At 44.8% G+C, this 13354-nt stretch overlaps 2 protein-coding genes across 2 annotated transcripts in view; one reads left to right on the forward strand and one right to left on the reverse strand.

Moving 5' to 3' along the window:
- LOC141773555 (brefeldin A-inhibited guanine nucleotide-exchange protein 3-like) overlaps positions 1–1468 on the reverse strand; it is a 34775-nt gene extending 33307 nt beyond the window's left edge. The window contains 2 exon segments of the mRNA XM_074645399.1: positions 58–774; positions 805–1468. Of these exon segments, the coding sequence (XP_074501500.1) occupies positions 58–774; positions 805–1225 (1138 nt within the window). The 5' untranslated portion in view covers positions 1226–1468.
- Positions 1469–9680: 8212 nt separating this feature from the next.
- On the forward strand, positions 9681–13073 carry LOC141774397 (uncharacterized). Its single transcript, XM_074647052.1, has 2 exons — positions 9681–11275; positions 12615–13073. The coding sequence occupies exon 1, from the start codon at positions 9681–9683 to the stop codon at positions 10875–10877; it is 1197 nt and encodes a 398-aa protein (XP_074503153.1). The 3' UTR covers positions 10878–11275; positions 12615–13073.
- The last annotated feature ends 281 nt before the right edge of the window (positions 13074–13354 follow it).

Here is a 13354-nt window from a genome sequence, read left to right on the forward strand (position 1 = left end):
GGCAGTAGCTTGTTAAAGGCATAGTCCATCAGAAATAGGCGTTATAGGCACCTATACCCACAACGACCATGGCAAGTGACACACCTACAACTTTAGCAGTGTTCCACCAGAAACTCTTGGTCCAAAACACAGAAGCTGGTTTCTCTGGGAGGCACTCATCACTCTGATCCTCAGATGTAGTCTCCCAAACACTGTCATGGCTCTGATCGTCAGATGTACTATCATAGAAGATGCCATCGCTCTGATCCCCAGTTGTAGCGGCATCGCAGGTGCCATCGCTCTGATCGTCCAATGTCGTCTCAAATAAAATCTCATCTCTCGGCTGCTCAACGCCAGCTAGTATCTCCTCCTCTGTCTTCGCCTCTAGCTGGTCTGTAAGATCAGCGACCTTTTGCTTCAGATCAGTTGTTAGGATGTGATAGTCATTTAACTGTTCCTGATTATAAGCGATTTGCCTGGTTTGGTTCGTTATGTGCTCCTCCATTTTGTAGATTTGTTCGTTATCCACCTCCGCTTGGATCCGAAGATCCCGTTCAGCTGTCTGCAGGTTTCTCTTCTCCTCATTTAGTTTTGCTGCCAGAGACTCAAGTCGAGCAAGCTCATTGCTGGACGTCCTGTTCTGCTCAGTCAGAGAGACTTCCCTTTTCTGAAGCTCATGCTGTGAGCGTTTCAACTTTTCTCCAGCATAAGTCAGGTTCTGGATTTCCTCATCTTTAACACTGATGAGTTCCTGAAGATCAGACATTGCTGCCTGACGTCCAACCTCTCCTTCTCTCAGATTTTCAAGGTGGGCCACCTTCCCAATCAGGCGCTGGTTCTCGTCAGCTGTAATTTTCCCCTTTTCCTGAGCTCCTTGAAGTTCTTCCAGCAGATTCTTTATCTCGGCCTGTTTTTGGAGTATATGAGATTCAAACTGGGCCAGTTCCTCACGAATGGTCTTATTCTGCTCTTTCAGATTGTCCCCTCTTTTTTCACGATCCTGCACTTCTGCCGTTAGGTTTTTGATCATAACCCGCATCGCCTGGGTCCGGTGTTGAAGTTCGTCTATCTTCTCTAACAGCTCATTTCTGTCTTTCTGAGCTAAGTACTCAGCATGTGTCTTCGGTTTAGATTGGCCATGTAACCCTTTTGGATCCAGTTGAGGCACCTCTGACACATTGGGGCAACGTGATTCTTCCATCTCAGCCTTGTTGGATTTATCTCGAGACTCCACTGTTCTCCTCATAATTCCTCAAATCGCAGGTTCCTGAATTTGAAAGCAAGACTACAGAGCGGGGAAATAAAATACCGGCTCTTGATGTAAAACAAATGATTGTTGGTGAGTGAATGTGTGTTAGTGCAGTGACTTCCTCTCTCAGCTCAATTTTCAACTCGCTTTTGACAGTTAACAAACAGTCTCTGGTGATCTCTCGATAGCGTGTTGCAAATGCTGAGACTAATAGCTGAGAATCCCTTGGTTTGCTTGATTCAAGGTCTATCCTTGACAAGACTTCCTTTGATCTGATGTGACGTCATGACATTCCTGCTGCTTTCTGACGTCATGTCATGACGTTCCTGCGCCTTTTCCACGCATGCGCATAGAATATCATGACGCCGCATCATGACGTCATCACGTTTTTGTTTTCTGAAATGCTTTTCAAATTTCCTTGCAAATGAATCCAAGAACAGCAATATTGGGAGTTATCGAGGTTACATAAAAGGAGAATGGACGAGCAGATTATAGGAAGTGTATGACATTTAAAAAAAAAAAAATCTGATAAAAACATGAAGGCGACTGAAAGATTGATAAAACATTCGACAAGTTGCATTAATTTATTAGAATAATTTGTAGTGATACTGAAAAAGAATGCTAGTGTTACTTCTTAATGTCACTTAATAAGATAAGATAAGATGGACCTTTATTAATCCCTGGAGGGAAATTCAGGTGTCAAAGCAGCAACATCAGCAAACAGAGTGAATCACAGGAGAGGTAAAGGTATACAAAAATTCTAAAGACAATAATAGAGATATAAAAGATACAGAGTGAATGGGTGAACATAGTGTGTACAGTCCGTCAATAAATAAATAAATGTAGTATGTACAATAAATAAAGAAATAAATAAATGTAATATGTACATATGTGCAGTCAGCAATAAAGTGGTATATAGGATGTATAGTGTAAAGTGAGTGTAAAGTGCGCCAGATAGTGCATGTTTAAATTTCTTAAAAGTCCTAATAGTTGTCATATAGGGGTCAGCCTTGGTTGTGGAGCCTGATGGCTACCAGCATGAAGGACTGACCCAGGCGCTTTGTGTTGTGCCGAGGAGGGATGAGTCTGTGGCTGAAGGTGCTCCTCATCTTGACTAGCTCATCATGGAGGGGGTGGAAGGGGTTTTCCAGGATAGCGTCCAGCTTCCTCCTCATCCTGCCCTCTGCCACCACCTCCAGACCGTCCAGCTCAGATCCAACCACAGAGCCAGCCCTCCTCACCAGCCTGTTCAGTCTGTTGGCATCCCTTGTGTTCATGTTACCCCCCCAACATACCACAGCAAAAAAGAGAACACTGGCTACTACAGACTGGTAAAACATCTGCAGCAGCCTATTGCATACATTAAAAGACCTGAGCCTCCTCAGGAAGAACAGTTTGCTCTGTCCCTTCCTGTAGAGGGCCTCGGTGTTATCAGTCCAGTCAAGTCTACTGTTCATATGTACTCCCAGGAACTTGTAGGTGTCCACCACCTCCACCTCCTCCCCTCGGATGGTGATGGGAGTTGGGGGCCTCGTGCTCCGCCGGAAGTCCACCACCAGCTCCTTGGTCTTTCCAATGTTGAGCTGGAGGTGATTGTTATCACACCACCCTATGAAGTTCTCCACCAGGGCTCTGTACTCCTCCTCGTTGTCATCTGTGATGCAGCTGACGATGGAGGAGTCATCGGAGAACTTCTGTAGGTGGCATGTACCCGAGTGGAAGCGAAAGTCGGAGGTGTAGGTGGTGAACAGGAAGGGAGACAGCACAGTTCCTTGGGGGGCGCCGGTGTTGCTCACCAGCACATCTGACAGGCTGCCCTGCAGTCTGACATACTGTGGTCTGCTGGTGAGGTAGTCCGTAATCCAGGCCACCAGGCCATGATCTACCTGCATCACTGAGAGCTTCTCAGCTAGCCGGGGTGGCAGGATGGTGTTGAAGGCACTGGAGAAGTCAAAGAACAATATTCTTACAGAGCTGTGCGGCCTCTCCAGGTGAGTGTAGGCTCTGTGGAGCATGTAGGTGATGGCATCATCCACACCGATGTTTTCCTGGTATGCAAACTGCAGGGGGTCCCGGAAGTCGCTCACAAGGGGCTTGAGGTGCTGCAGAACCAGTCTCTCAAAGATCTTCATGACGTGTGACGTCAGAGCAACTGGCCTGTAGTCATTGGGGGTGCTGGGGTGTCCCTTCTTGGCCACCGGGACGATGCAGGAGGTCTTCCAGAGCTGGGGAACCTTCTTCAGCCTCAGGGAGAGGCTGAAGAGGTGCTGGAACGCTGCTGCCAGCTCCCCAGCACACGCCTTGAGCACCCTGGGGTTGATGTTGTCTGGTCCCCTGGCCTTGTTCACGCTGATCTTTGAGAGCTGCTTTCTCACCTGGCCCCTTGTGATGATCAGGGTGGATGTTGCAATGTCTCCAGGTGCAAAGGACATGCTGTGGATGTGCTCCTCAGGGTAGGTATGGGGGGGGCAAGCTGCTGCTGCCTCCTGGGGATGGGTGCTGGGGGGAGGAGGAGAGGTGTGGAAGGGGGGGGAGGAGGAGGGGAAGGAGAGGTGTGGAGGGGGGGGCACTGGTGTTGGTGAGTGAGGACCCAGGCTGTCCTGCTGAGCTCATGGGGGTTGGTTGGTCAAACCTGTTGAAAAACAGGTTTAGCTCATTTGCATGTTCCTGGGTCCCCTCAACACCAGGGCTCGACTGTTTGTAGCCAGTTATCTTCCTGAACCCCCCCCCCACACCTCCCTGGAGCTGTCGGCCTGTAGTCTCCCCTCCAGTCTGTCTTTGTAGGTGTCCTTGGCCGCCCTCAGCTCCTTCTTCAGCTCCTTCTGGACAACCTTGGCCCCCTCAATGTCCCCGGCCATGAACGCCCTCTTCTTCCTGTTCAACAGGGCTTAAATGTCCCCATTGATCCAGGGCTTGTTGTTAGGAAAGCAGCGTACCTTTTTGGTGGGTACGATGCTTTCCTCACAGAACCTGATGTAGTCTGTGATGCAGTGGGAGAGTCCATCGATGTCCTCACCGTGGACCCTGTCAAACAACTCCCAGTCTGTTGACCCGTAACACTCCCTCAGCTCCTCCTCAACTTCCACTGACCACTGTTGAACAGTCCTGGTGGTGGCGGGCTGCCTCCTGACAACAGGCTTGTATGTTGGCACAAGCCTGATGAGGTTGTGGTCTGAACCGCCAAGGGGGGGAGAACAGTGGCGCTGTATGCCTCCTTAATGTTGGCATACAGCAGGTCCAGGGTCTTATTGTGTCTGGTGTTACAGGTCACATACTGGGTGAAGTTCGACAGGGCTCTGGAGACCCTCACATGGTTAAAATCACCATTTACAATGATGAATGCGCTGGGGTGCCTCGTCTGTAATCCCGCGACGGTGGAGTGGATGACGTCACTCGCCTGCGCCGCCACAGCACTCGGTTGAATGTAAACAGTTACTGTGGCTGTTTTCGAAACCGCATACTATACTAGTAGTACGTACTGATTTGGCCAAAATGTAGTATGTAGTATGCAGTATGCGAACAAAAGCAAAATCTCCAGTATGCCAGAAATACCCGGATGACGTACTGATTTGGAAAAATTCTCCAGTATGCATCGGACCAGTCTATCTCGCCTACTGTATCCCACAATGCAAAGCGGCGGAACAGCACAGGCTACGGGTATAAAAACAGCAGCCAAAAGCTGCTCTTTTTTTACGTTTTCTGTAGCCATTTCAACACTAAATTCACTTCTGAAAGTTTTTGAGGCGAGAAATCAACTGTGTAGATTATTAATATCGGCAGTTTTACGAAGTTAGATGGCGAATCGAACATTTGTTCCACCGTTGTCGGAGTTTAGAAGCTCCACAGAATACCGTGACAGCCAGCGAGCGCCTGCCCGGGTCGCTGCCAGCAAGCCGGGTAGTCACGCTCAGAGACCGCTATGAGCTGCTGGAGCTCTCTAGAGACCGGTCTGTAGACGAGAGGCTTTGATTTCCTTGTTGACGGATAGTTTGTTTAAATATCACAACACAGATGTCCATTATAAATTAACAGGAACCTGTGTTTATTTGCCTTTTTTCGAGTTAAAAAGCTCCACAATCACCCGCGGGCGTAGCTCGCTGGAGAGCCGGCCAGTGACGCTCACAGAGCGGCTGCAGAGCAGCAGAGTGGCGAGAGAAGATGAGAGGAGATGAAGACGAGAGAGAAGAGGAGAGGGAAAGAGCAGCTTCTGACGGGGCAGAGAGGTTCCTGATGAGACAACATGACACTTTTTTAACATGTCTCTAATATCTGGAGGGAGATCAGTCCTGTTGCTGTAACTGAAAAAGCAGTTTGAGTAAAGTAAACGTTGTGGATGAATGTTTTATATTTCCCGTCTCTCCTCGTTGATGATCCTGTTTGTCGGACTTCTTTATGAGCTGTCAGAATAAATAGTTTAAACCTGCAGTATCTTATAAAGTAAACAAGCACAACATAAACAACAAAATCAAAGTTGTATTTTTTGATAATATTGTAATAGTGGTACAAGTTAGTTTTTTTTGTCCTGTGCTTTAAGAGCTGGTTTGAAGGCTTAAGCCTCGTCTAGCATACTGCTAAATACATCACTTTAACTGTCACATACTGCATACTACTGAGGAACGCAGTATACAGTATGTACTGTATACTGCATACTGCGCTCCTCAGTAGTATGCAGTATGCGGTTTCGAAAACAGCCTATGATGCAGTGTGAGAACTCTCGAGGCAGATAATATGGCCTCAAACTCACAGCCAGCAGCTCAATGTCCGGGGTACAGATGCGCTCCTTTACGGTGATGTGTCTGGGATTACACCATCTGGAGTTAACAAAGACAGCAAGCCCTCCGCCTTTCTTTTTACCGCTCTGTTTGTCTCTGTCAGCTCGCACCACCGTGAAGCCTTCCGGTTCCACTAAGCAGTCTGGTATAATCCCCTTCAACCATGTCTCCGTAAAGCACAGCACACTGGACTCTCGGTATTCCCGTTGGTCTTTCACCAGGGCTGCTAGCTCGTCCGTCTTGTTGGCCAGAGATCTCACATTGCCCATGATCACTGAAGGCAGGACGGGTTTAAATCTCCTCCTCTCCTTCTCCCTCCTCCCCCTCACGATCACACCGGCTCTTGATCCCCGTCTGTGTCGCCGTATCTCAGCAGGTAAATCCTTCGGTGGCGCTGCTACTCGGTCCCGAAAGGCGAGGAGCGCGTCAAACGAATACACCGTCCGTTGTCCGATCATGACCGTTTGTCAGGCTAACTAAATATAATAACTAAATAAGACGGCTGTGAAAAAGGAAACTATTTACATAAAGATATCATAAACATACATGCTTAAAATATATAGGCTTATATACCACATATGAAAAACAACAGCTCAAATATGCTGCCAAGAACGGATAATGACTCTTTTTAAATGAATTCACCCTGACATGTTGGAGATCCGATGGTCACCATGTTTGCGTAATAATGCTCGATATCATTTGTCATCATAATAATCCATACAATAACCATCCGCAGTTAAATACCACCGTAGAGCTTTAGATATAATGAAAGTAACATTTAAATGTGCTCTAGTTTTTTGCATGTTTTTTTCCCCCTTAAATCATAATGAAAAGTTTACTTTAGTTAAATTTGACTGTTTTACTTGCGAACATAATTGCAAGTAAAACAGAGTGTGTCAATTCAGCATAAAGGCTCCTGTGGATAAGATAAGATGAAATAAGATATTCCTTTATTAGTCTCACAGTGGGGAAATGTTCAGTGTACAGCAGCAAAGGGGATAGTGCAGAAACAAGTAGCATCAGTGAAAGCAAAAAGCAAAATACAACACAGTAAAAAAAAAAAGCAAAACAAAAGTAGACATAAAATATAATAATAATATACAATAATAAAAAATATGAACAATTTAAATAGAAGGAAATATAAAAATAGGAACAATATAAACAAGAGGAAATATTAAAACTAGGAACAGTATATACAGTATTGACAATAAACAGACTATTAACACAATTGCACAGGTGGAAATATGATATTGCACAGTGATTGGATGGATGGATGGATGGATGGATGGATGGATACTCTTTTTTCCAGAGCCTATTTTTAGTTGGTTTTGGAATAGACTGTTATAAGTGTAGAAATATGCTGTTTTTTAGCTATTATTTAGCTTTGACCAGTTGCAGCTCCTCTAAACTTTTAGCTGATGTGAAGGCAGACATTCATTTCAGGATATTTAAGTAGTTTGTTTTTCTTTTGACCATCCTGGATTTCTTAAATTACTTGGATGTAATCTTCAAAGAAAAATGTAATCCTTCGATTTTTTTAATTGGTTCACCTGATGGGAAAATATGATACATGCAAAACTGAAAAGTAAATAAAAGCATAGACAAACAGGCATAAAATGAATAGGCGTATTACTTTGTTTTGTTTTATTTAACATGTTAATAATGATGGGTCATCAGGTCCATCCTGTCTGTCCTCAGAAGCAGCTCCTATCCTTCTGGAGTCTGCTGGCTGCACTGAGGTTCATCTGGTGTCTTGGTGACTCGACACACATGATTCCACTTTAAATGTTACAGATTGGGTTAAATTTTATAGCAGAAACAAAACAGTGTTATTTTTAAAATCATAATCTTTTTGTAGATCATTTCAAGGATCACATTAATGTTGCAACGTGAATATTAAAGAGGCGACTATTTCCTCCTCGAATCGGGAGCAATTGTGTTTGCAGGTAAAACAGTCAAATCTAACTAAAGTAAACTTTTCATTATGATTTAAGGAAAAAAAACAACAGGCAAAAAACTACAGCACATTTAAATTTTACTTTCATTATATTTAAAGCTCTACGGTGGTATTTAACTGCGGATGGTTATTGTATGGATTATTATGAATGAATGAGTGAATGAATGAAAGACTTTATTTCGAAAATAAAATAAATAAAAACAGATACAAAATAATAACAAACAAAACAAGAGTAATAGTGTCCGAAAATGAGTATAGGTAGAAGTAAAACTTATATTTCCCTACCCCTTTCTCACTTCTCCTCTAATAAATCATATATCATAGAATGATAATATAATATAATATAATATAATATAATATAATATATAAACTATCCCAGATTTATTTACATTCCAAATTAAATATATGAACAGCATCCCAAGTTTATTTACAACCCACATATCCATCCGGAGTTAAAAAGTAGATATAAACCAACCCTTCTCACAACTCTTCCTCAACCATATACCTCCCAAAAATATCTTTTTTGTATAGCTTTTTAAAGTGATTTATATTTGTGCTCCGCTTCAACCTATCACCCAACCCATTCCACAAATCCACCCCACACACATTATGATGACACATGATATCTTGCCTTATTACGCACAGGAAACATGGTGACCATCGGATCTCCAACATGTCAGGGTGAATTCATTTAAAAAGAGTCATTATCTATTCTTGGCAGCATATTTGAGCTGTTGTTTTCATATTTGAAACTCTGCACGTAACAGACGATTCGTTTTCTCTCTGAGTGAAAACTCTCAACAGGATTCACCAAACTGTCTGTGCGTCATGACGCGGAGAGCCCAGATGTGCTTCCACTGGATGAGAGGAGTGGATTGACTCTGCTGGTCTCAGCCTCTAACGCAGACACCTGACGGATTCTCTCTGTTCTCACGAAATGACATAAAGTGTGTTTGTGACGCTCCTGACGCATTGGGCACGAAAACGCTCGTGAATACAGGTGAATAAATAATGAAACGTGGGTGGATTCACATTAAGTTACATTAAAAATTAACACAAGCATTATATTTTCAGTATCACTACAAATTATTCTAATAATTAATGGAACTTTTCAAATGTTTTATCAATCTTTCAGTCGCCTTCATGTTTTTATCAGATGTTTTTTTTTTTTTTTAAATATCATACACTTCCTATAATCTGCTCTTCCATTCTCCTTTGATGTAACCTCGATAACTCCCAATATTGCAGTTCTTGGATTCATTTGCAAGGAAATTTGAAAAGCATTTCAGAAAACAAAAACGTGATGACGTCATGATGCGGCGTCATGATATTCTATGCGCATGCGTGGAAAAGGCGCAGGAACGTCATGACATGACGTCACGGTCAAAGCCGCAGGAATGTCATGACGTCACGGTCAAAGCCGCAGGAATGTCATGACGTCACATCAGATCAAAGGAAGTCTTGTCAAGGATAGACCTTGAATCAAGCAAACCAAGAGATTCTCAGCTATTAGTCTCAGCATTTGCAACACGCTATCGAGAGATCACCAGAGACTGTTTGTTAACTTTCAAAAGCGAGTTGAAAATCGAGCTGAGAGAGAAAGTCACTGCAACAACACACATTCACTCACCAACAATCATTTGTTTTACATCAAGAGCCGGTATTTTATTTCCCCGCTCTGTAGTCTTGCTTTCAAATTCAGGAACCTGCGATTTGAGGAATTATGAGGAGAACACTGGAGTCTCGAGATAAATCCAACAAGGCTGAGATGGAAGAATCACGTTGCCCCAATGTGTCAGAGGTGCCTCAACTGGATCCAAAAGGGTTACATGGCCAATCTAAACCGAAGACACATGCTGAGTACTTAGCTCAGAAAGACAGAAATGAGCTGTTAGAGAAGATAGACGAACTTCAACACCGGACCCAGGCGATGCGGGTTATGATCAAAAACCTAACGGCAGAAGTGCAGGATCGGGAAAAAAGAGGGGACAATCTGAAAGAGCAGAATAAGACCATTCGTGAGGAACTGGCCCAGTTTGAATCTCATATACTCCAAAAACAGGCCGAGATAAAGAATCTGCTGGAAGAACTTCAAGAAGCTCAGGAAAAGGGGAAAATTACAGCTGACGAGAACCAGCGCCTGATTGGGAAGGTGGCCCACCTTGAAAATCTGAGAGAAGGAGAGGTTGGACGTCAGGCAGCAATGTCTGATCTTCAGGAACTCATCAGTGTTAAAGATGAGGAAATCCAGAACCTGACTTATGCTGGAGAAAAGTTGAAACGCTCACAGCATGAGCTTCAGAAAAGGGAAGTCTCTCTGACTGAGCAGAACAGGACGTCCAGCAATGAGCTTGCTCGACTTGAGTCTCTGGCAGCAAAACTAAATGAGGAGAAGAGAAACCTGCAGACAGCTGAACGGGATCTTCGGATCCAAGCGGAGGTGGATAACGAACAAATCTACAAAATGGAGGAGCACATAACGAACCAAACCAGGCAAATCGCTTATAATCAGGAACAGTTAAATGACTATCACATCCTAACAACTGATCTGAAGCAAAAGGTCGCTGATCTTACAGACCAGCTAGAGGCGAAGACAGAGGAGGAGATACTAGCTGGCGTTGAGCAGCCGAGAGATGAGATTTTATTTGAGACGACATTGGACGATCAGAGCGATGACACCTGCGATGCCGCTACAACTGGGGATCAGAGTGATGGCATCTTCTATGATAATACATCGGACGATCAGAGCTATGACAGTGTTTGGGAGACTACATCTGAGGATCAGAGTGATGAGTGCCTCCCAGAGAAACCAGCTTCTGTGTTTTGGACCAAGAGTTTCTGGTGGAACACTGCTAAAGTTGTAGGTGTGTCACTTGCCATGGTCGTTGTGGGTATAGGTGCCTATAACGCCTATTTCTGATGGACTATGCCTTTAACAAGCTACTGCCCTTCTGCCACCACATTGTACCTCCTCCCGCCTAAACTAGAATCCCTACAAATTACAACTCCACTTTAAATCCTAACAACAGGTTCATTTATAGATATAGATTATGAATGTGATAAACATAATTTATATTTATAAATGAATGGGCACGGTTGTGGAGTGGTGAGCACTGTCACCTCACAGGAGGCGTGCCTTTCTGTGTAGAGTTTGCATGTTCTCTCCGTGTCTGCATGGTTTTTCCCCGGGTGCTCCGGTTTTCTCCCACAGTCCAAAGACATGCAGCCCAGGAGTGAGTGTGAATCATGACCTCTCACCTAACGTGAGCTGTGAAGGCTCGTACTGGTTGAGAGGTATAGGTGGCTGTGGCTCAGGAGGTAGAGAGGGTCGGCTGCTAATCGTGAAGATTGGTGGTTCGATTCCCGGCTCCTCCAGTCTGCATGTCGAAGAGTCTATGGGCAAGACACTGAGCCTGAAATTGTTCTGAAGGCTGTGCCATCGGTATGTGTGAATGAGCTGCTGCTGCCCTACGGCGACTAACAACAGGTTAATTTATAAATATAGATTATGAATGTGATAAACATAATTTATATTTATAAATGAATGGGCACGGTGGTGGAGTGGTGAGCACTGTCACCTCACAGGAGGCGTGCCTTTCTGTGTAGAGTTTGCATGTTCTCTCCGTGTCTTCATGGTTTTTCCCCGGGTGCTCCGGTTTTCTCCCACAGTCCAAAGACATGCAGCCCAGGTGTGAGTGTGAATCATCGATGTCTTAAGAGAACTGTATACAGCGTTGGAGGCGGGGCCCCGTTCATTCCTATGAAAGTTGCTAAGTGGTGCATGATGCCAAAATGATCTTCCACATTCATTGGGCCATCGGACATGCGCAGTATTGTCCGCTTCATCACATGACTCGGTCACGGGGTCCCGTCGTCCCGGTCTGGGTCTCATTCACATAAATAGAGGAAGGGAAATAACTCTGGATTCGACTGTTGGTGTGTTTTACAACTTTTATGACCTAATGATTTGAATAAGGGCTATTAAAGTGTTTGTACCTGGGAGTTGATTTACCTAAATCATGAGATAAATCCTGACCTCTCGCCTAACGTGAGCTGTGAAGGCTCATATTGGGTGAGAGGCCGGCCCCCAGGAAGAGCGCCGGTTGTTGATCCCAACTTTCTTAGTGGCCAAACTACGGTACTTCCACTTCCATGTCCGTCACGTGATGCCATTGGGCCAAAAAATACCTTTTCCCATATACTCACTTTGGGAAAGAGACATTTGTAACTCAGTGGATGATTTTTTTTTAAGGAAATCCACTCCCTAGTTTGAACACTCTGATAGCCCTTATTTAAATCATTAGGTCCTAAAAGTTGTAAAACGCACTAATAGCCAAATCGAGAGTTACTTCCCTTCCTCCGTTCATGTGAATGAGACCCAGACCGTGACGACAGCGCAAGCCGTGACGACAGCGCAAGCCGTGACGACGGCGTGACGTTGGGACCCCGTGACCGAGTCATGTGGCCAAGCAGATGCTACTGCGCATGTTCCATGTGCCCGAGATCCGGGTACTTTTCCATGCGGAAGTCGAGCCATTTTGACTTAATGTGCCACTGAGCAACTTTCATAGGAATGGACGGGGCCCCGCCTCCAACGCTGTATCCAGTTCTCTTAATACGTCGATGGTGAGAGGTATGGGTGGCTGTGGCTCAGGAGGCAGAGAGGATCGTCTGCTAATATTGAAGATTGGTGGTTTGATCCCCGGCTCCTCCAGTCTGCATGTCGAAGTGTCTTTGCATGGGCAAGATACTGAACCTGAAATTGTTCCGAAGGCTATGCCATCGGTATGTGTGAATGAGCTGCTGCTGCCCTACGGGGACTAACAACAGGTTCATTTATAAATATAGATTATGAATGTGATAAACATCATTTATATTTATAAATGAATGGGCACGGTGGTGGAGTGGTGAGCACTGTCACCTCACAGGAGGCGGGCCTTTCTGTGTGTAGTTTGCATGTTCTCTCCGTGTCTGCATGGGTTTTCTCCGGGTTCTCCGGTTTCCTCCCACAGTCCAAAGACATGCAGCCCAGGAGTGAGTGTGAATCATGACCTCTCACCTGACGTGAGCTGTGAAGGCTCATACTGGTTGAGAGGTATAGGTGGCTGTGGCTCAGGAGGCAGAGAGGGTCGTCTGCTAATATTGAAGATTGGTGGTTCGATCCCCGGCTCCTCCAGTCTGCATGTCGAAGAGTCTTTGCATGGGCAAGATACTGAGCCTGAAATTGTTCTGAAGGCTGTGCCATCGGTATGTGTGAATGAGCTGCTGCTGCCCTACTGCGACTAACAACAGGTTCATTTATAAATATAGATTATGAATGTGATAAACATCATTTATATTTATAAATGAATGGGCACGGTGGTGGAGTGGTGAGCACTGTCACCTCACAGGGAAGGG

Source organism: Sebastes fasciatus, chromosome 9, assembly GCF_043250625.1.
Source record: "Sebastes fasciatus isolate fSebFas1 chromosome 9, fSebFas1.pri, whole genome shotgun sequence".
Lineage (NCBI taxonomy): Eukaryota > Metazoa > Chordata > Actinopteri > Perciformes > Sebastidae > Sebastes > Sebastes fasciatus.